This window comes from Columba livia, chromosome 13 (assembly GCF_036013475.1).
Source record: "Columba livia isolate bColLiv1 breed racing homer chromosome 13, bColLiv1.pat.W.v2, whole genome shotgun sequence".
Classification (NCBI taxonomy): domain Eukaryota; kingdom Metazoa; phylum Chordata; class Aves; order Columbiformes; family Columbidae; genus Columba; species Columba livia.
In genome coordinates, this window is record NC_088614.1 from 18428793 (window position 1) to 18451060 (window position 22268).

General features: G+C 37.5%; 1 protein-coding gene and 1 long non-coding RNA gene across 7 annotated transcripts in view; one reads left to right on the forward strand and one right to left on the reverse strand.

The window, feature by feature from the left end:
- CDH8 (cadherin 8) overlaps nucleotides 1-22268 on the forward strand; it is a 352129-nt gene that overhangs the window by 315320 nt on the left and 14541 nt on the right. For 4 of the 6 annotated variants that reach the window (XM_065029272.1, XM_065029271.1, XM_065029273.1 and 1 more), the window contains 3 exons: nucleotides 379-423; nucleotides 4470-4591; nucleotides 10794-10911. In XM_065029272.1, the coding sequence (XP_064885344.1) occupies nucleotides 379-423; nucleotides 4470-4591; nucleotides 10794-10911 (285 nt within the window). Of the gene's footprint in view, nucleotides 1-378; nucleotides 424-4469; nucleotides 4592-10793; nucleotides 10912-18825; nucleotides 18947-22268 lie in introns of those variants that run through there. The other 2 variants (XM_065029274.1, XM_021293994.2) reach the window with 2 other exon arrangements.
- LOC110362297 (uncharacterized) lies at nucleotides 10908-16170 on the reverse strand. Its single transcript, XR_010465984.1, has 3 exons — nucleotides 15890-16170; nucleotides 15088-15193; nucleotides 10908-12657 (listed from the first exon to the last, which is right to left on the reverse strand). It is a non-coding gene; the product is annotated as an uncharacterized LOC110362297 (long non-coding RNA).

A 22268-nucleotide genomic window follows, 5' to 3' on the forward strand; every position in this document is an offset into this window, starting at 1 on the left:
TATATAAAACAATTTCTATTTTTTGCATGCACTAATGTGGAGTAAAAAATGAACCAAACCAAAAACAGAAGATGAAAGTGAGTGAAAACTTTGTGTGAACAGGGCCTGAAGAATATGGCTTTATTTAATTAACGTTTTCTGGCATGGCTTGTGCATCTGTCACAGAAAATTAACACCTTTTTTCCTTTGCTGTTATCAGCAACCTGAAAGTATAGTCTGCCCTTATCTATTGATTTAAGGTAGGTGTGTGGCCTGTCTTAGTCACTGGTTTATAGACGGAGTTGGTGAACTTTGGAAACCTCAACTACAAATTCAGCTTTGAAGTGAAGGGCTAGAAAATGTAGTCTGTCCTCAGGCTCCCCTTCTTGTCCTTTCCAGGCTACGCAGTTGAAATAGAGTCCTCACGCTCCAGCTGGTCAGCAGGTATGTATGGTTCTTCTGCCTTTGTCCATGCCCGTGGAAACGTGTTGTGCAAGACTCTGACACTTGTTTCATGGCAATGAGATGCAGAAAAACGGACAAAAATTAAGGAGGTGGAAGATATTGAGCAAGTCTGACACTCTATCAGTGAGGAAGTAAAAATAGAATGTAACATAGTTTTGTTCTTGACTTGTTCACCTTTCTTCTGGAGACCATAATAAAATAAACGGAGTGTTCTACTGAAAGGCGACAAAACTTTTCAACTCCATTATTATTTTTCTCCCAAAGAATGACTTAAGGAACAAACCCAAGAAATATGTTTCACATCTTTTTCTTTCTGCCTCCCTCCCACACACATGCACACGCAGAGGCTCCCACAATCTGTACTCCTCTAACATGTTCCAGTGTGCTGAAGTAAATATAAATGGAACGTTAATTTTGAAGCAGTGTTTGTCTCTTGTCTTAGCAACTCGTACAGAAGCGTTTCTGCTGTGCACTGATACCTTTCTATCATATCCCACAACTCTTAGTATTTTCTCATCCTTTAAAAATCCAAGGGGTTCAGGGGGGATCCAAACCTTCAGGATGACCATTCCTAGTTGGTTGTTTGGTTTTGGTGTTGTTTTTTTAAATTTGGTTGCTTGAATTTTGTCTTAATTCAGAAATAGCATATGTTCTGTTATTTTTAACAGAAATATTGCCAATTACTGATGTCTTTTCCCGACAAATTCCAAGTGAGTTTCAGGTGCTCAGTCTGTCTTGAATCAGATCGTTACATAACGGACAACTGAACGCAGTATTTGCTAGCTGAACTTCAATATAAATCAAATTCCAGTTTCACAATAGCATCTCTTTTTCTCAGGATTCTTGGTGTTAGGTTTGTCAGTTTTACACGTAGCAACCTAAAAGGTTTTAAATGTAAGGGATGTAAAGCAAGTGCTGTTGATTTTATTAGGTCAGCGATTCAGTTTTTATTTTGGTTTCCTTGTTAGAACTAAGACTTCCTCTACTTCTGATTTAAAATATTATTATAGTGCAAATGTCACTGAATGAGAGAAGCATGAAATAGCCATTTCCAAGCCATGTGGTGATGGCAACAATAATAAAAATCATGTTATTTTCTAGGAGTCTCTTTTAAATTCAGGTTAATTAATTTTAGTTAAAATGCAAGACAGCTTATGACTTTTTAAAGAGAACCTTGAAGTGATTTTTGGATGATTTAGTTAAATAAAGGAAAACTGGATTAAACTGTACTTCTTTGGGTTAAACAAATGAACACCTTTGTTCTGTGCAACCCGTAATTCTCTCCCTCAAAGACATCTGCTCTTTGAGACCACTTGTACGTTTATCTATCAAGGAAAAGGCAGTGGAGAAGTGTTTCAAGCATGTTTATGAAGTGTTTAAGTGGTTCTGGGAGTGGAATGGCTGCATTATGTTCCGTTAGTTATGGCACAAGAGCAAAAATGTCATTGATAAGCTCCAGTTACCCCTAGTATGACTTGCTGCACGCATTAACAATGTTAGCAATGCGGAATGCTTCACATTACAAATTTCCAGTGATACACACACATCTCGGATGTGAAGGGTTTTTCCAGGAAAGAAGAAATGTGTTGATCACAATAAGAAACACTGTCTGTAGCCCCTGAAAGTTCAGCTTTGGAGACACTAATTGGCTTGATAATGGTTTTTATTATTATTATTATTATTATTATTATTATTATTATTATTATTATTTCTTCTGCCTCTTCATTTTTGTATCAAACTCTGCAGCCTTCTCTTTTAATCCTGAATTAGTTTAAATGGATATGTTAATCATAGATGGGTAACAGCAAGGTGTGTATTTCACGCATTTGATGTTCCAATAGAATCTTGAGAACTGAGGACAAAACATAAGAGCTGCCTAGGTGCTCCTCATTTCTGTAAACCTTTCCATAGGTATTTCTAAATTCAGCTGGACTTTCTATTATTTTGGAAAACTTATTTATTACCACTAGTAAATTGCACTACTTTGAGTCATCCTTTCCTTATATCTGTCTAGATGTTCCTTTCTTTGTGTGTGTTGTGCCTATCTGCTACAGCTTACTGGATCTTAGAACTGTGGGCAGTAATTGAGATTGCAGCAGAGACATTAAAGTGCTGCACTTCTAGGAAATGATGTACACAATTTGCATAGGAGTTTCTTACAGTTACATGCTGTGTCTGCAGATGACCAAGTGGATGTAGTTGAAATTAAACAATGACAATTGTTTGCAATGACAAAATAATGCGGTGTATTGAGTGGTAGATAAAATTCCCTCTCCAGCTCTCCTCTCCCTTTCTCAACAATAAATTTCATCATGGTCACAAGAACCTAACAGGAGGTGGATGTCCCCTTCTTTGGAGGTTTCAAGCCAGTTGAGTCTCAAATGTGTTTAGTAAATTAATTTTTTAAAATTAATTCTCATCAAGTTTCTAATTATAATATCTTTAAATTTAATGTTTGTATTGCTGATGAAAGACAAACATTTGGGGGGCAGTCACAAGGGACATGAATAATTTCCTTAGAAGCTTATCTAATTAATTACGTTTCTGTGTAATGTCTTTAAAATTTGAACTGCCACCATTTCATTAATTTAGATAAAAGTAAATCTTTAGTGTTTAAATATGACACTAATGCTGAGAATTCTGATAAGCTCAAGATTCATTGTCTATATTCTTACCAAGTTAAGGTAAAATAATGTGTTTAAAATGTTGGAGATTCATTATTTGCATATTAAATTTTATTTGATTTCAAATACATTATTGTTTCATGGCATAAGTGTTCACCTCGTCTGATAGTAAATAAGATCACAGGATGCAAAGTGGACATAAATATTACTCTTACAATAATTTGGTGGGGATTTATTTTTCTTCTGTAACATGTTTCTTTCTGAACTAAAACTTCTGACTTCTTCAAATGGGAAACATTGAAATCTGGTGTCTTGCAAGTTCTCACAACAACTGTAGGTTGGTACCCTGGTTTATGGCAGCAGCTTTGTGCCTGCAGTAATAATGTAGGCAAAGCCACGTAGTTCAAGTCAGACCCAGAGCTTAATTCATACCGTGCGCAGTTTTTCAAATTGTTGATGATATAAACAAGCTAAAATACTGTGGTTGTAAAATAATACTAAGAGATAGATATTGAAACTAGTACTGAGTTACTTGTTGGGTGTAAAGAGTGTTTTAAAAATCTTCAGATTAGCTGCTCTCGTCAGTTTAAAGTGAACTCGTATTTTTGCTCTTTGGGGAAAAACAGTCTAGAATATATATAAATAGCCTATTAAAATAAATTAGCTATACTGAGTTGAAGGAAAGACACTAGAAACTGACAGTGAAATCTCTTTGAAGTACAATGTGAACTGTTGATTTAGCTTTTCTTTCCTTACAGCTTAGCGAGGTCATTCTACTTCTTATAGTGATGAACACTTTTATGCAAAATAGATCTATATTATAAATAATGAGGTGAAGGAAGAAGTCCACGGGTCATATTTCTGGTCAGTGGTAGATGAATCAAAGTGCTTTAATAGTCCGAAGTACTATCTAGTTTTGCCTGTGTAAATCTACCATCTATCTTGTGGGTCTCCACATTAATTGTATTTGTAATGAAGAAATAATAGATGTGCAGTCAGAACAAGTAATAGAGTAAAATGCTCTTTGCTCTGTGAAAGATAAACAAAGAAATAAATCTATGTTGTTTACAGCCTTCCCTTTTCCATGTGTAATGGACTTTATCAATAAAACAATACAAACTTCATCAAAGAAAAATCTTACCAATTTAGTCCAAGAAAGGTCTTCATTGAGCTAATCTCCAACAAATGCTGTTTGCAATGGGGATCTGTTTGTTCTTTTCAACCATAAAATACTGACCATCCTTCTTTATCTCATGCTCCAACTCCCATGATCCATTACAGATAAGACAATGCAATTAGGCAAGAACAGAAGACAGGAAGATTATGGTTACTAAGTAAGCATTTATATTTCAGTCCCAAATTAAATATGTTGACCTTTTATGCTTTGATTTCTTTTCGTAGGGAACCACAGTCAAGTGTCCCGGGTGCCTGTTGCTATCAAAGTTCTTGATGTAAACGACAATGCTCCCGAGTTTGCATCAGAGCACGAAGCCTTTTTATGTGAGAATGGGAAGCCTGGACAAGTAAGTATCTCCGTGTTTTCATGTTGTGTGCTGCGATGTGTGACAAGGGGGTGCAGTTTCTTCCTGTGACCTTATCTTTGTTCCCAAAGTCTGTGCCTGTGCGTTCATAATAACAACTCTTAACATTCATTTAAGATAAACCTATTCCGTGGTACATCCCTATATATGGGCATACATGGTTTTTTAAAGTTTAGGTTTTAAATTAAAGGTAGGTATCTTTGCACCATATCCAGAAAAAATGCTGAATGTCTCTGTGTTCCCACTGTTTCCACTCTGGTGGAGCTCATCACTTCCTTGGTTCATATTCATTAACAGGATAAAGTATAATCCAACCTGAATTCCAGTTCAGTTATTGGAATATTGCAACTGGTCCAGGTCACTTTTCTATGACAATTGGGGAAAAAACAAGAAAGCAAATCAGAACTTGTTGGAAAATCAAGAAAACTGTAACTGTGTTTGAAGTATCTAAAGAGGGATGTGGTATTGAGGGAGTGGGGATATTTCCTTCTTGATTTAATGAAATAAAAGGGTTGGCAATTTACACAACACAAGATGAAGTAAATACAGCAAGATATCAGAAGCAAGATTTAACCTGTATAGCCCTTTCCAAAGAAAAGGCAACAGATTTCTTAAAAGGCATCTAGTTTGAAAGACAAATGTACAGAAATAGGGAAAAAAAACCCTCAAATGCCACAAATGAGAAGGTGAAGATTCAAGAAAATGTACAGACTTTTAAAAAGCAGTGCAGTGTGAATGAGATTTCTCATTTGTCCAGCTTTAGAAACACTGTGTGTTACAACAATTCACTGTTTTTAAACTAATTTATTTCTAGATTGTGACATTTTGTTTAAATAAACAGCAGCTGATAGCATGACACTAGTCTTGTTAATCCAACTATTCCTGTGTCTCATGTGGGTGTTAGGCATTAAATTCACTATTCTCCAAAGAAGGTTACCTGACAGGAGAGCTAGAAATTATTTTCTTTTAGTAGTGTTAAATGACAACCTCTGTAGAAGTAGATGACAACCTACCTTTGCCAAGCCTGGATTGTTACAGAGGATGATTTGACTTCTAGCACCTCTTTTTGTTTATTAAAAAGGTGTCAAAATGTGTCATTTACAAAATGAGAAATCTCTTTAACCACTGAAAAGCAGATTATTGAAATGTACCCTTATGGGCAGACAGTTATGTTACTGTTGGTATTTAAGTTCTTGTAGCTCAGAGTGGATTTCTGTTTAGCTCACACAGAGAATCATCCATCCGTCTTGTTATGTTCTCATAAAAGTCAATGAGGTTGGTCAAGCACGACTTCCCCTTGGTGAAGCCATGGTGACTGCCCCTAATGACCCTCTTATCCCTGATGTGCCTTGAGATGGCACCAAGGAGAAGTCGTTCCATCAGTTTCGCATGGATGGAGGTGAGGCTGACTGGTCTAGAATTACCTGGGTCCTCCTTCTTGCCCTTTTTGAAGACTGGAGTGACATTTGCTTTCCTCCAGTCCTCAGGCACCTCTCCCGTTTCCCAAGACTTGGCAAAGATGATGGAGAGCGTCCCAGCAATGATCTCAGCCAGCTCCCTCAGCACCCGTGGGTGCATCCCATCCACACCCATGGATTTATGGATGTCCAGATTGCCCAGCTGCTCCCTAACCCAGTCCTCATCAACCCAGGCAAACTCCTCCATTGTCCTGCCTTCCTCTGGGGCCTCAGCGGTGCGGGATCCTCAGGACAGCCCCCTGCAGAGCAGACAGAGGCAAAGAAGGCGTTCAGTAACTCTGCCTTCTCTGTATCTTCTGGCCCCAGGGCACCCACCTTGCTCATCAGTGGGCCTACATTGCCTCTTCTGTTAGTTTTATCTGCCATGTATTGGAAAAAGCTCTTCCTGTGTCCTTGACCCCTCTCACCAGGTTGAATTCTAAGGAGGCTTTAGCTTTCCCAGTTGCCTCCCTACACCCTCTGACAACAGCCTTATATTCTCCCCAGGTGGCCAGCCCCTCCTTCCATGATCTAGAAACTCTCCTCTTCCACTCACGGTGGATTTCAGATTCCGAGTAGTTATTTTTTCTGAGATGTATTAAATTCTAATGAGCATACGTTGATCCAGGGCTCAGTAAGCTTCCCTGACATCAGAAGAATGTGTTGCACAGTGTTTTCTGAATATATTTAGGTATTCCTATCAAATCTCAGGTGGTTTAAGAGATGGTGAAAAATGTTCCCATTTCATTTTGGAATAAAACAATAACTGAGATGATTAAGAGTCAGCTGGTAAAAGAGGCTTTTGTTGAAGCACTTAGAGAAAACTTCCATTAAACCATGGTGTTTTTCAACTTACCCATCTACACTCTCGATCTGATGGCAGATGTCACTCTTGAACATGAATCCTTCTGTGAACTTTACAGATGGTTATTAAATATTTGGCTGCCAGCATGGATGAGGTGGCACTGATCCTGCAATTTATTCTGTGTTTTAAACAAATAACGTTATTGGAACAGTAACCAATCCTAAATAATGACCAAGGTTAAGTTCTAAATTTAAGTCATCATTCAAAAATTATCAGCTCCTGTACAGATTTTAGTATCTACAGCACCTGTTTGTTTTCCCTTATGCTGGTTATTCTACACTCACATTTTGAAAGAAATCACATTCATCAGTTAAGATGCAGAATTCAAAATATTAAACATCTGAGCTATGAAACAGCTAATACGAGAAAGACACTACTCTCTTACATAGCAGCAAAAGCCTAATTGGGATAGTTCTCCAAAGTTTAAATTGGAATGTTACATGTGCAGGAAAGGCACAATTGTGTTAAGGTATTCTAATCTATTTACAGTCGCAGCTCAACTTAAATCTAAGTTTAAATCAAATTTGAATTACCATAAGGGAGATTACATTTGAACCTTTTATAAAAGCTTATTTGCAGCCCCTAAATATATTGAACCATCTATGCCAGTTCAGTTTCTAAGTGTTCTATTTTGGGTTCTGATATAATTGCAAGTGGCAAGTGCAGCTGCTGGTGATGTGACAGGATGTATTAAAAACTGTTGATGTATAACATTGCCAGATGCATTTTCTTTGCTTTAACCTACCTCTAACAATAGAGCTACTACAGCTACTAGGAGAGGAAAGAGAGGAGGAAGAAGTGTATTTTTCTTTGCACATATTTACGTGCTCCTTCCACATTTTTACACGCAACAGAAAGTGACCAGAAACATTTTATTTCGTCAGTTTGTTGGGTTTTTTGTGTATTTTTTTGTTGTTTGTTTGGGGTTTTTTTGGGGGGAGCAGGAAGATTTGAATGTACTTTTACAGTAGCAGCAGGAAAAACAAAAACCATCTCATGCCTTTTGCTATTATTCCCTTTTTGCGTAATTCCACTTACTAAAGCCAGAACATTGATGGTTTTGCTGGCTCTGGCCGTACAGCTGATTCTTGTGCAGCCCCGCTATTAGACATTACTGTCCTATACTCCTAGACCAGAACAGCTGTGTCGTTGAGTAAGACAAGCGCCTCACTCACTGTTCCCAGTCCACACGCAGACTGGGTGACTTCAGTGAAGTGCTGTTTGCTCCAAACAAAGCTACCAAATTTCCAAACACTTAAGTAGTGCAGGTGGTGATGTATCAGTGCTCAAGCCAGTGTTTAAACTAGAGCAATATAAAACCGACTACAATGTTTCATCAGTCTCTTGCAATTTGACTCTATTTTATTCAGTTGTCTTAATAAAATTGGCTTTTTCTAATGGGAGGAATCTTCAGATGGATCTTGATCTCTCTGAAGAGTCGAAGCTCCTTCACATGGCAAAATGCAGTTCTAGCAGTAAAGGTCTGGCTCCAGCTGAAAAGGCAAAGTTAGAATTGTGCTGTGCTGGGTCTCCGGCTGATGGTATTGTGAGTCTACAAGGCAGTTCAGAAATAACCATCAACACCAATGTAACCACACAAGTTTGATCGGAGTTGGAAGAACAGTTTTAATAAAAGCAGGGAACAGTTGACTAATGACAAGGAGCCATTCTGAGTCAGGTTCAGTTGGATTGCAGGTAAAGACTTTCAAACAGTATCATATGTTAAACTCGCACATAGATAGATATAATACATTGATAAGAACTTTGTTATTCCATTGATCCTTCTCCATCATTCATTATGATTATATTGGTAATATTTTATAAATACTATTTCAGACATATGTGGTTTTGTAGAAATGCAATACAAACCTGCAGACTATAATACCGACCTGTCCTAGGGGTTCATTTAACTACTTATTTCAAACCAGAGCTGCCTGTTAAGCAAAATATGCTGAATTGATGTGTTTCTACTACATGTATGTACAGAATCAAATATATGCATGAATTTTTAATACAATATCAAAGTTGAAATTTTAGATGGCAGAATTTCAGAATTTTCAAGATTGAACAGCCAAAGGCTTCTTACCTTTCACTCTAGTGCTGATGGTGAAACAAATAAGTTTTTGATTTCTTTATTATTAGTATTGACCAAGTTTGTTATATGCAACACCTTTGTTACGTGTGTTATTACTGGGAAAGAAGAAACATCTGTAGCGATGGGTGAGAGACAGCTCAGCCCTGGAAGATTCTCTACCATGTTATGAACCACAAATTAAGAGTTGGAGAATTACTTGAGTAGTGTTCCATTACATGATCACACAACACCGAGCATTAGAGTATGCCTGTCAGCTCACTAATAAAGATGTGGTCATGAGAATTACTGGATGTTTTTTCACCCCTATGGAGTAAACGATACAGCAGCTTTGTGTCACTGTATATATGTTATGCTTTTTTTTTAAGAGCTTATTTTAATGCAAACGCACAAAGAAATAAGGTTGCTATGGGAACACTAACTCTTAATTCCTTGATGTGTGCATGTAACACAACAAATGTAGTATTCCACTAACCCTCTCTTTTGCATATAATTTTTGCTGCATTTTCAGAGAAAGAATTATTTGGTAAACAATGAAGGGAATGGATGGAAATAACTGAAATATAAGAGAGCATTCTATAAGATATAAAGAGGTATCTATACTTCCTGGAAAGAAAAGAAACACAACCACCATGAATATGCCTATTTTTTTTCTTTAATTTTTCCAATCTAGATGATACTCTAAGCTTATTTCATAAAACTTCCGTGAGCTGAAAACCCATATCAGGAGTGCTCTTGGCTGCCAACTTTCAGGTGTATTAATTGAAACACTGGAGACAATGAAGTGATTTTTTACAGTCAGGTTCTTACATAATGCTGCAATGAATTAACAGTTATGTAGCCAGTAGAGATAAAATTGCATAACCATCTGATAAACTGTTCCTCCTATGTGCATTGGACCTTCTAGACTTGGCTGTACCATTATCCCTTTTCCCGTTGCTTTTCCATTCTAGCAGTGTTTGGAAAATGGGACAATCCTAAAATATATCTGTCTAAAGATTGTTTGGGATTCCATTCTGAACTACACTTACCTGTGACGCAGAATGAGCGGTGCCTAGTCCAGCCCCGCACCTGACGCGTGTGGATAGTTTAGTGCCTTAGAGCTCTGCAAAGAGAAAGCTCAAAAGGTCCCACCTCCGTGAACGGGTCTCACTGCAGAGGGACAGACAGCATCTGCTTAGACATTTTTCAGGTGATTATATATTTCACACTGTTTAACTCTCTGGGATCCATTATGCCGCTGATAAATTGGAGATGTACTTCTTTAAACTAAAGCTATGTTAGGCCTTTTTTGGCCATCTCTTCTAATACATGTGTTTGAAAACATACCAAAGTTTCCACCTTGGCAGTTGCGATTATTAAAAACAAAATCGACTTATACAGTTTTTGAACAATTTAAATTTCTCCAGTAGATATATTTTTTTTAACCAAATCTGATTATTTTAAAATAATATTTTCTCCTTTTATATTCCTCTGCAACTTTGTATGATTTGAAGGTGATCAACTGCAGTATCTTTCTGAGTAAGGCTGGAGGTAAAAGAGGTAAATGGAGGTAAATACACTGCAGATACTGTAGCTGGTCATATAAATCATATGAGGTGCTTCATACAAAGCTATTTTATTATTCACATTTATTCTGGCTATCCAAACACTTCCTCCTCTTCTAACCTTACTGTTCATGAGAACATGTCTGGTAGAATGGAACGGTATTTTCAATACTGTATGTTTATCAGGAGTGTGAATACGTAATGAGAGCGTTTTCTCTTGTAGGTAATTCAGATTGTCAGTGCCATTGACAAAGACGATCCTAAAAATGGCCATTATTTCCTGTACAGTCTTCTTCCTGAAATGGTCAACAATCCAAATTTCACCATCAAGAAAAATGAAGGTAAATATAAAATATATGTAATGTGTATCTGAACAAGTTTGTTTTGAATTGCTTTGTTGACTTCTGGTTACTTTACCAGTTTGTCTCTTGGGCAATTACAATGTAGGTCATCTGTTTAACTATACCTTTATTATATCTCTTAAGCTATTTCCAATATCTTTATAGTAGATAAGAAAGTAAAATGAATACTAAGTTTAGATCCACTGGCTTAAATAAAATTAAATATTTACTGGTGGGGTTTATTTGGTTTGTTGGGGGGAGGGTTAATTAATTTGGCATATCCAGAGAGATGCTGTAAGATGAAAATCTGAAACTATGTTGGTAAATAAATGTCGATCCTACGTCAACTGGATGTAGATGGGAGCATAAAATTTAGTACCTACTAAATCCCCCAAAGGAAACACCTTTTAAGCTTGTTTGTTGTGCGTATGGATGTTCCAGAGTATTTCAGTTGGGCACTTTTACTAGAAAGATAAATCCTCTAGGTCAGCAAAACCCAGAAGGGCACTTTGCATCGCTGTGCTTTAGAGCCCTTCTGGAAGGGCACAGTGTCATTTTGTAGTAGTAGAGAAGTGGAATTTCATGCATGATAGAAAAAAAGACCCATTTAGTATTGCTGAGTAATAAATTTACACTGATCCTTTTCTTTGGCAAAGAGGTATATTTGAAGGTCATTGTGAGAAAGAGCTGGGAATGATCACAAGAATGCTATAAATAGTGCTTTATGTATTTGTACTTACTTGAATATTCAGCAAAGTTTTTCCATTTTGGCTTTTATTTTTAATAAAACACTACCCTCTCGGGAATTTTAGTGAAATTCAGTCTCTTCGTTCTCTTATTTGAAATAATGATGAGGGAAATCCCTATTTAGTCCTCTACTAATAGGCAGATGTATGTGTGAAGTGTAAGTGCATGAGTGTAAAATCTGTGACATTTCAAATAAAGAGAAAATGGCGTTTTCATTTTTTATTCTACCTGTTCCAACTAAGAAGAATGATGCCTCCCTTTTGTTACATCATACTAGAAACACCTAAATTCTTAAATCTGCTTAAATACATCCTGAATTTTAATTTTCATTAGATACGTTTTTTTTTCGTATAGTATTCACGAAGTGCCTCTCTACTTATATTTGTACTTTCATCTAGGAAATAAGTCTCTGTATGTTGTCTGCACTTACAGGAGAAGATAAAACAAACATCTTCAAAATGCATTTCATAATCATCAGTAGTGTAACACAAATTGAATTAAGCATCCTAAATGTGAGGTGGTTTGCTTTGCACAGCATGACAAAGTAAAAACGGTCCTAGTGTTTCGCATTTCGCTTTGTGTTTAAATACTTAGCTCGCATCACTAATTACCCATGTCCTTCCAATCTGTTACCTATTTAAGACCCACTTTTTCTCCTCGTGACAGCCAATGGCAAAATGACTCCTGATCTGAGTGGGAGTAGGAAGCTTTCAGTTTAACATGGTTCAGAAAAAGGAAGTCCAACTTTGTTACAACATTGCCACTCAGTCTTACACAGTGTTTTAATGCATTTGAATCAGTTAAATGTGTAAATCCTCTTAAAACAGTGAATTGAAATATTTTGGAATTGAAGATCCACTGGAGGAGGCTTTTCTGATTTAATCTTTCAGCATCCAAGAATAAAATTGCAGCAGTGCATGCCAACCTTCTCTACCAAGATTGCTCAGCCAGGGATGCAGTTGATGCTAGAACATGATCTCCCATAGGAAGCAAGTATTCCTGTAAAAGCAAAGTCAGGGTATAATTTAGTTGAGGTGAGACTTCATGTCATTTATATGTCATAAATCTTTAAGTCTTTATGTAGCTATGCCACTTAAACAATGAACTTGGCCATGACTTGGTCTTGCATAGATCTACTAGGTAAGCACGAGTGATTATTCTTGTTCAAAAAACTCCAGTATTCCTAAAAAACCTGAACTCTCAAGTCAATTTCTCTGTAGTGTTTGGGCTGTACATAAGCCTGCTTGGTATCATTTGTTAGAAGCAGTGTAAGAAAACGCCTATAGTAGAGCCGACTCTAATTTCTGGAGAATTGTGTTTCTGAGGATGAGATCAGATCAGTGCACGACCTACTGAGGCCCGAAACAGAGAAATGTTTCCTCCTACTGGTGTGCAAAGGCCGTGACATCTTCTGACCGTGACCTCGGCCTCAACTTCCTCCCATGTTCTTGGCCCTGCCAAATTCTTCAAGGCAGCAGAGACTGACTTGATGGCTACTGAAGAAATGCTGTCCTCTTACGCATATTATAAATGGATTTCCTTTTCTCAGGAAACCCGATATAAGAGCCCACTCTTTTATTTCCTAGAACTATTTTTTTTTCTTTCTTTAAATTATTTTTCATATCTTGCCTTTCTCCAAAGTTCTCTCAAGTGCAGAGATAAACAGAAGTGCTCCTCCTCCAGAGCAATGTGAAATGATATTACTTTTGGATTGTTTTTTCTTTACATAACGTTGTGGCATTTGGCAATCGCTGCTCTGCTTCACGCAGTAATGTCGTTCTCTGATCGGGTGGCACTAGTATGCAAACAACACAGTTTGGCATTTGCCATGGGAAGAAAGCTGTGATGTTCTGTTTCTGTCCCTCATTCTAACAAATACATAAGATGCATGTATTTTGGAATTTTCTCTTGCTATATGGAACATAAGCATAACCATTAATTAATGTAGTTTGTTGCCTACAAGCTAATTCTATTGTTTGAACTTTCCAGATTGCCCTAAGGCAAGTTCACATGATACTTCTGTAATTAACTGTGCTGGCCAAATATGCTACAAATATTATGATTGGCTATGTGTTATTGCTAAATATGTTTAACTGAGTGACACGACACTGTATCTTCATCAGAATTCACAAAAAACCCACTTCTCCTAAGATTATATCATGCTTTATAGAAATTATCCTGTGATCATAGCAGAATCTGTTCCTTGAAATTATATACTGGTATCCTTTGTTTGTTTTGTCTGTTAAATTTGCATATTTACAATCCCTTCTGTAGACACGATGCCCAAAACTGTATGGGCTGTAGTGCCTTTCTGATGTTAAGTAGAGTAAAAATGTAAATTTGGAACGTCATCATACATTTCACTGAATGGCTGTAGATCATCTCTTAGCAATCTTTATTTTCCATATCTCCTTACCTGTTCTTTCTGTTCTTTTCTGAGCTCAAATGTTGGTTACCAAGCTAAACTGAGGGAGTGTGGTCTGGATGATCGGGTAGTGAGGTGACTGTGAACTGGCTGAAGGGAAGAAGCCAGAGAGTCGTGGTCAATGGGCAGAGTCCAGTTGAGGCCTGGATCTAGTGCAGTGCCTCAGGGGGCAGTGCTGGGGCCGGTATTGTTCAATATATTCATCAACGATTTGGACGAGGGAATAGAATGACTGTCAGCAAGTTTGCTGGTGACACCAAGCTGGGAGCAGTGGGTGACACTGGAAGCTGTGCTGCCATCAGAGACCTGGACAGGCTGGAGAGCTGGGCAGGGAAAAATGTAATGAAATATATTTGATGTTAACACAGGTGTTGAAACACTAGCAATGTGTCGTAGATTCCTTAGCTTAATGGAATTAACTCTTCCAAAAAAAGCTGTAGGATCACAATAGATGACAAAAACTGTAAGGGGTTTAGACAACTGATAAGGATTTTGTACTGTCATGGCATCAGTAAATTGAGATGAGACCTCTGGAACTGGAATTAGCATTTGTTGACAGTCTTTTTTCAGGTGAGTGGTCTTCACAAAGCATCGCCTAAAATCTAATGGCAGTACATGGATCGTCTCCTGCATCCCAAACAATGCACTCACAGCAATACCTGTTTTCAGCACTGAATTCCTAATGTTCTTACGGTTTCTTTAGGTTGTTCAAGTGAGGACAGAATATTGTGATAAAAGTGCTTTCACAGATGTAAACATTTTTCTATGCTGCCACTGCAATTTTTACTTTCAAAAACAAGCAAATACATCTCTGCCATAAAGTAAAGAGACTTAGCTTTTTTCCCAAAAGATGTTTCCATTGCTATTCTATTTTTCTTGTGCCAAATTCTGTTTCCTAATGGAATAAACCCCAAATCAAATGTTCTACGGTGGCTTTGGATGCAGTTAACTCTTCTTACAGAAGAAACGTTGCATCTCTAATGTATACATGTGATATCACATACCTTATCTGGGGCTGATGCAGTAGAAACTATCATGGGGTTGCTTGGAACATGGGCAGGCCTTTTCTTCAGCCAAAGAGAACCATCTTCATTGCATGCATTCATATTCCTGCAGAAGTCAAACAGATTTATAAGTAACCAGCCTCCCTTCTCCCCAAAATATGCAATGTCCATCTGGTGAGTTTGAGCTCTGAATTTGAGCCAAACTGATTTTAGTGAGTGCACAGTGAAGAAGGGTTTTTTTCATTTTAAATGCATTATATATTCTTCCATAATGAACTGTTCTGTTGGTTCTCTATAACAAACTTAAAATTTATTCTCAGCCATGCTTCGTCTATTATACCTAGGATACCTAAATAGCTCCAAGAATGTTCACATTTAAATGTCCATTTCTGTTGTTCTTTCAATCTAGCGAGTTTAATCTGTCACTTCTGTCCTCATTGTGCTGTCTTGAAAATATAGGCACTGTGTCATGTATTTAAAAGGAAATAGCCTGGTATAATCACTTCAATTACTGACTGACTTGCATGCCTTTGTATACTATTGCACATCTTATTTTAAAATACTTGCTATTTCTTATCACCTCTTTATCATTACTAAAAAGGATTTCTAAACTATTTAGAAATAGCTAGAGAAGACAATTACAGGCATTCAGATATCCCAAATAATAAAAACAAATGATCAGCGGTACTTCATTTTTTAAAGTACTTCTGTGTCGCTGTGTTTCTAATGTAATAAAAGCTAGATTTCTTCCACATCTTTTTTTCCCCGAAAATATTTTTAGCAGCATCTGTCAAATGCATACCTGGAGGGTGAGGCTTTTGTTCCCACAAGAGTAACTCTCATGTGTTAAGATGAGTTTCTTTCCATGAATCAGTTTCCTTTTGCGTTCCGCACTAAGTGTCTCTGCCATTGTCTCAGCTGCCAGCTAAAGCTCCTCCTGTGTTTTTGATTGACTTTTCTTTCCAAATATATACCTCAGAGACCTAAGAGGTGGCACTGCTATTTCATTGCCCTCCTTCCACTTTGCCCGACTTCAAAGTTAACCCATTGACCTCAGATACAAATTGCCTTAGGAAGGACATCATTAAACCCATCATTTCTTGATGGATGTACAATGAACATCTAGAATAACAGCACCCGTATGGTCTCTTGGATATGAGCAGTAAAACCTCATATATTTTTGCAGTTTCAATGCAATTTTTCAAGAGCCTTGGGAAACATGCCCCAGCTGCCATCTATGCCAGAGGGTGTCTCACAATGGCAATTCTCAAGGGAAAGCACATGCTTATATACTTCCTTGTGCTTAATTAACATCTTCATTTCTTTTATATGTCAATAATTGACTTTCAAAGTACAGTTCTAAAACATACCAAATCACACCCTTGTTAGTGATTTTCTTGAAAAGTAAAACAGGTGTCTTGCATCTGATTTCTATTGTGTCTGACAATATTAGTGGTATGCAATAACATGTAGAAGACTGCTCGAAAGTTGTATAAGAATATGCTGTATAATCTAAGAAACAGCATTGATCAGTGTCTCTCTTAATAGGCATAGTTTTGTCACCAGAAATCACACGGAAATCTTGCATAGCAAGGTGCGTTCAGTGTGAAAGTACTGGAGTTAAAAATACATGATTCCAACGTATTAAAAACAACCCAAACTAACCTATCAGCTGGCACTCCTGTGCCAGGATCTGCCACCCACAGGCACACCTCGTGTTTCCCAAGAAGTGTTCATAGTCTGAAAAAATATATTATAAATACCATACTATCAATCTTTTCCCAGCATGGCATTAAAACTGGAGCTGTTCAAATAGCAAAGTTCAACATTTTTATAAACTGAGGATTCCAGAACAACCTCCGATTATTGATTTTTCTAGGAATGATGTAGTTAATAATGAAATTGTTAATATAAAGTTATTGAAATACTTCCTTTTACTGTGGTTGAAAGATTTTCTTCAATAAGTTATTTTTTGCTTATGTTATAAACTGTAAGTTATGGAAGTTAAAACAGAAAAGTATGAAGGTGTTGGTATTTTGCTGAATAAAAGGTCTAGATTTTATCAAAACAAATCATGTGACAGTTAAGGGAGCTAAGATCCATGAAACATTTTAGTTCTGTGGATTTAGACTATTCTAACGTGAAATCACATTTTAGAAAGCTCTTAATTATATTTGCATACTTACCTTTCTCAGTTAAAAACAACATGTGGTTTACAGACCTAAGCTACCACATTCTACACACGATCTACAAGTTATACTACACTGCTGGCTCCGAGTCCGTTTCCAAGAATGGCATCTCAGGTGTGTTTTGATCCGTCTGCTGGAAAGCGCATGAGAATTATGATCCGGCTGTGCGGTGCCAAGAGAACACTGTGCTACTGCACCTCCGTCACTGTTGGAGCAGGCAGACAGGGATCTCATGGCCTGAAAAAGGAAAGGACACGTTCCAGCTTGCACTTGATTCATATGTAAAAAGAAAGGTATTCAACCAGTGCAAACACTTCTCCTGTAGTGGGTGCTTGTGCATTAGGTGGTAAGTGTTGAGTCCCTGAAATATATATCTTTTTTTATACCAGAGGAAATGCAGTTACTCGTTTATCGTAGTCAGGTTCCGTCATCCTTAGTCCTTAGAAAACTGACCTGATTGAAACTGCTTTGGATCAGAAACTACGTTAGATCATTCTTTGTAGGAATAGTAATTGATTTTCATATTTACATATCTGACAGCATTCTAAGATGTAATGGTATCCTGTGAAGTAACAGACTGTGTCTAAAGACTCAAAAAGATGAGCCCTTTTTGCTAGTGATAAAGTGATAAACAACGCGATGTGGAAATAGGCACTCCAGATCTTTAGACTACTCTCAAATTCTGGAAGACTGGTAGAATTTCAAGTTAATGGTACTATCACTGAGGGAGCCCAATACATCCCAGTAATACTAAAAATTCTGCTTGCCAGGCACTGAATGCATTTCCATTTCCATCGTATGATTTCACGTAGTAGTTGAATAAATTCAGCTCCTTTTACTACACCATTTTGTGTTCCTAGCAAGGTTATACTTTTCCATGGTAAAGTAGTGTTAGTCCCATCTAGTCTGAGAATGCTGGTGAAAATCTTCTCAGTATGTATCTTTCATACCTGATAGCTTTCTGCTTCCTTTCCCCCTTCTTTCTTTATTATCATCACTATTGACTATGTTCTGTTATTCCCTGATGTTCTGTTTTTCCTTGATGTTGAATATCAATTGAATGTGATTTGAAACATCTTCCCTGCCATAGAAGGTTGTGATGTTATTTTTGGAAGTGAAGATTACATTAATGTAGATGGGAAACCAGCATTTTTCCACTCCAATCCTTTCTGTGCCACTTCCTTCACTGACACCTGCTTCTGCTGTCTTTCCATCTTTCTTCTTGCATGCAGATCACTGCTCTTCCTGGATTTCTTTCTAATTAGAACCACCGAACAAGTGAAGACTAAGTGCAGTTTCTCTGCAAACATACTTTTTAGCCCTATCTGGGTGATTTACATCTTCTTACAATGGTTATATGCTTTTCACCACTTCAATAGGCTAAAGAGATTAATTCTTCTTGGTGCACGTAGCTGCTCTAGCTGAAACTGAATGTTAGAAAAATAGAATCAACTCTTCAAAAGCTAACTCGGCTGCTAAGCTCCTCCACACATTGACGACTGTCTGTTCTGTCCGTCTGAAACCTTATTCACTCCTCTCCTGTATTCAGGATGCAGGGCTCCAGACAGATTCCCTCTCTCCTCCGCCCTAAGCCAGATGTGATCCATCAAGTCTTCATTCAACTGGACAGGCCAGCCTGATGAATGCACCAGCAAGGAGGGGGCCGTCTGGTAAGCCGATTGTCCTCTTTTAGGCATCTTTAGGCTCTTCCTCAGCTCTGCTGTGTCACACAGCACGTCTGTACTTTTTATAGTTTTGTAGCTGGCAAAGTGTTTCTCTGGGAGCACTTCTGTTCCAAATGCTGTTTAACTTTTCAATCCTGTTTCAGTTTAGCTCTGTGATGACAATGTCTTTCGAAGCCTCACTTATACAAACTCTCAGACAACTCCAGAAGAGTTGTATATGCACACTGGAAAATAAGGCTAATTTCCACTGCATCGCATCCTTGCAGAAAGGACCTTTTTTATCATATGGATCAATCACAATTACATAGCTATTTCAGGACGGTTATGTAAACATGACCCAGCCCAAAACAGTATAAAATGTGAGTGATGAAATACAGGCTAATGCTGTAGAAATGCAGCATGACATTATGCATACATGACCAAAGAGACTTTTATTTCACTTGTTCTTGATTTATTATTTGTGCTGCTAGCAACATAATGTTGCCAAGGTGTCAATTATGTTTCATTTTATAAATCAGACTAATTAAGAACCAGATGCAATCTGAGTGAAAAAGATCTGAGGTCGGTGTTGTGCACCATATGCACGACCGTGCTTACTCATGATGAGGAGATGCATTGGACAGCTGTGAATTTTTTTCCTGCAGGACTTTAATCATGCTCAGATAGTGTAAAACACTGAACTTTTTCCAGTTTATTTCTTTAATTTTATAATAAAACTCAAGGAAAGTGAGCAACATTGCCGTGACTTTAAAAGACTAAGCAAGGGATAAAGCGTCATGAAAACAAATCAGAAGAAAAAAAGAACTTGGTCAGCAAATTAGCATGAAAATAAATCTATTTTAGTAACAATATGGAACAAGGATGAAAGAAATAACAAAGATAAGAACAAATAGCATCTTCAGTGTGACTTAATTTCAGACACATAATGGGGAAAATAAACATTAAATCGGGGTCTCAAAGCTGAACTGCTTAGCAGACAGAAAGGCGTTGTTCTTAATGACTCCGCTAAGCGCTCTCAGGACAACAGCAGAATCCACAGGACCAAACCTCTGGAATTTGTTTTCCAATGAAACATTGCTCCAATACCGCTTTAATTTTCAAAGGTTCCCTAAGTATTTTAAAACCATGAACTCTGTGAAAGCTAACAGCATTCTAAGACTTCAAATGTATTCCATAGTTGTATTTATAACTGAATATAGATTGTTAATCAGCTATCTTCTGAAAATATGTTGCGAGATTTCTGCCAAATTACCACTTCTGGTTTCATGGGTGGATCTAATTCCTCCAGGTCTTCTGAAAGAAACAATTCCTGTAGTGGAAGTGTTCATGGACAATACACCGACTATGGTTAATTTCTCCTCAATGGGTTTAATTTACTGAGTAGAATGAATGATGTCCTAGAGCTGAAGGTTCTGGTTAGGCCTCTACCCCTTCACCACCTCGGAATATTGGCTGACAGACACCTAGGGCATCTTCAGAAACCCCCCTTTGTTTTCACCTCATTGAGAGGTTTCATTTTGAATATTTGCATTTTCATTCTAAGTACCTAATTGGTAATTACGGCACAAGACTGTTTTTCTTCCTCCTTTTGCACCTTGTGGATGTGTTGGTTGCTCTCATTATGGAATGTTTCTTTGTTTTATCATGTTCTAAATACAGCCAGTTGAGGAGGAATAACAATTAATTTAGTAGTTGCTCTAATTGTACTTTTGTCAATTAATGATAAAGGAGATGAGAGTCCCATTTTAAAGTTTCAGTTGTAGTAAAGAGTAGAAGAACCCCAATACTCTTGTACTAGAGGAAAAATCTAACCAGGCTAAAAATGAAAACAGCAGGCAGGAATCATCACTGTGTAGCTGTTAAATTTTCCTTTGATTAGTAAAAATCTCCTTGCGTCATTACAACAGATACATACGGGCTATTCGCACATGGATCCTCCATTAAAATAGAAGGTATTCATTTTTCACATTTAGCCTCAAGGCTTGTCTGAAAAACTGTTGGACAACTAACATTATGATGTGAATTAAAAAGTCAAAAACCATGTTCCAATTTGCATCTTGCTTTGAACCCATTACACAAGTGGTGTGCAGGAAGGAAGTCGTTATTATTGGAATCACAGTCATTCTTCCCATTAAGTGACCATTACATTGATTATTATGTGAACTCTATATCTATACATTCTCTTGAACCTGCCTGGTGTGGTCACATTTATTCCATGCCCTTTAATTTCCTTCTTACTCCTCTTAAGGAGTAAGAACGGGCTGTATTTCTCTGGCAAAAAAGCAAATACAGCAGTGACAAAATGCAGGAAATCTGATTTTTTTTAAATCATTTTGACCAGAACTTCTCCTATCAAGCTTTAAAGAGAGAAAATGCTTTATTCTGTTGCTTGGGGGTTTTTTGTACCACTTACGATATTTTCCCATCAACTTCTAATTTTGTAATTTGTATGGGTGGCCTTGTTGTAAAATGAGTCACTTTGTTGGTCTTCATTTAATTCTGTCTAATTAGGATGTATTCTGTTTGGCAAGCATCCAGTAATTAGTGATATATTTATATAATTATTAGCATTTAATATTTATATAATAAATATGCCTAGAAGGCAACCCATTCAGAGGCCAGAAAAGAGGTAGAGTATGTGATTTTACTGAATGCAAAGATCTTCCATACTGAGACAAATGCAGAAAGTAAATGTAACGCGTAAGTTGACCCGTCTAGTCTGGCGAGAGGGTTTGCGTATCCTAAAATGATAGGATGTGCATACTTGGTAATCAGTGCTGATTACAGAGGGAGTGAAGAAGGGCCCCTGTGTGAAGTGAGATAATATGCCTGCTTGTTAGGGAGAGATGAATAAAAGAACTTGAAGAAAAGGAGCAGATGTCTGCTTGATGGCATTGAAGAGGGAGAGCTAGTGTGGCCCGTCCACGGTGACACGGGTGGATGCACAGTCAGGTCACACTCTGTCAGCCAGGCAGTGGTCGCTCTCTGCCCATATTAAAATAGCAAAGGCAGATCATCTGAGTTTGGTCTAAACTAACTGTGCGTTCAAGTTAAGTAAACCTCACTTTTGCTATAGGCTCAGGGCTGTGTACATTCTGGAGCAGTAACTGTAACACTATAGTAACATTTTTTTCATACATCTGATTCTATAATGAGAGATAAGTCAGGAATAAAGTCTTACCTATGGAATTTTGACTGGACTTAGCTATTGTAGTTGTAAAACTTCAAAGGAGCATCAATAATAATCACTGAATTTTGATGCAAGTACTCCGCTGTATTCTGTACAATGTTGGACTGTCCCAAATGT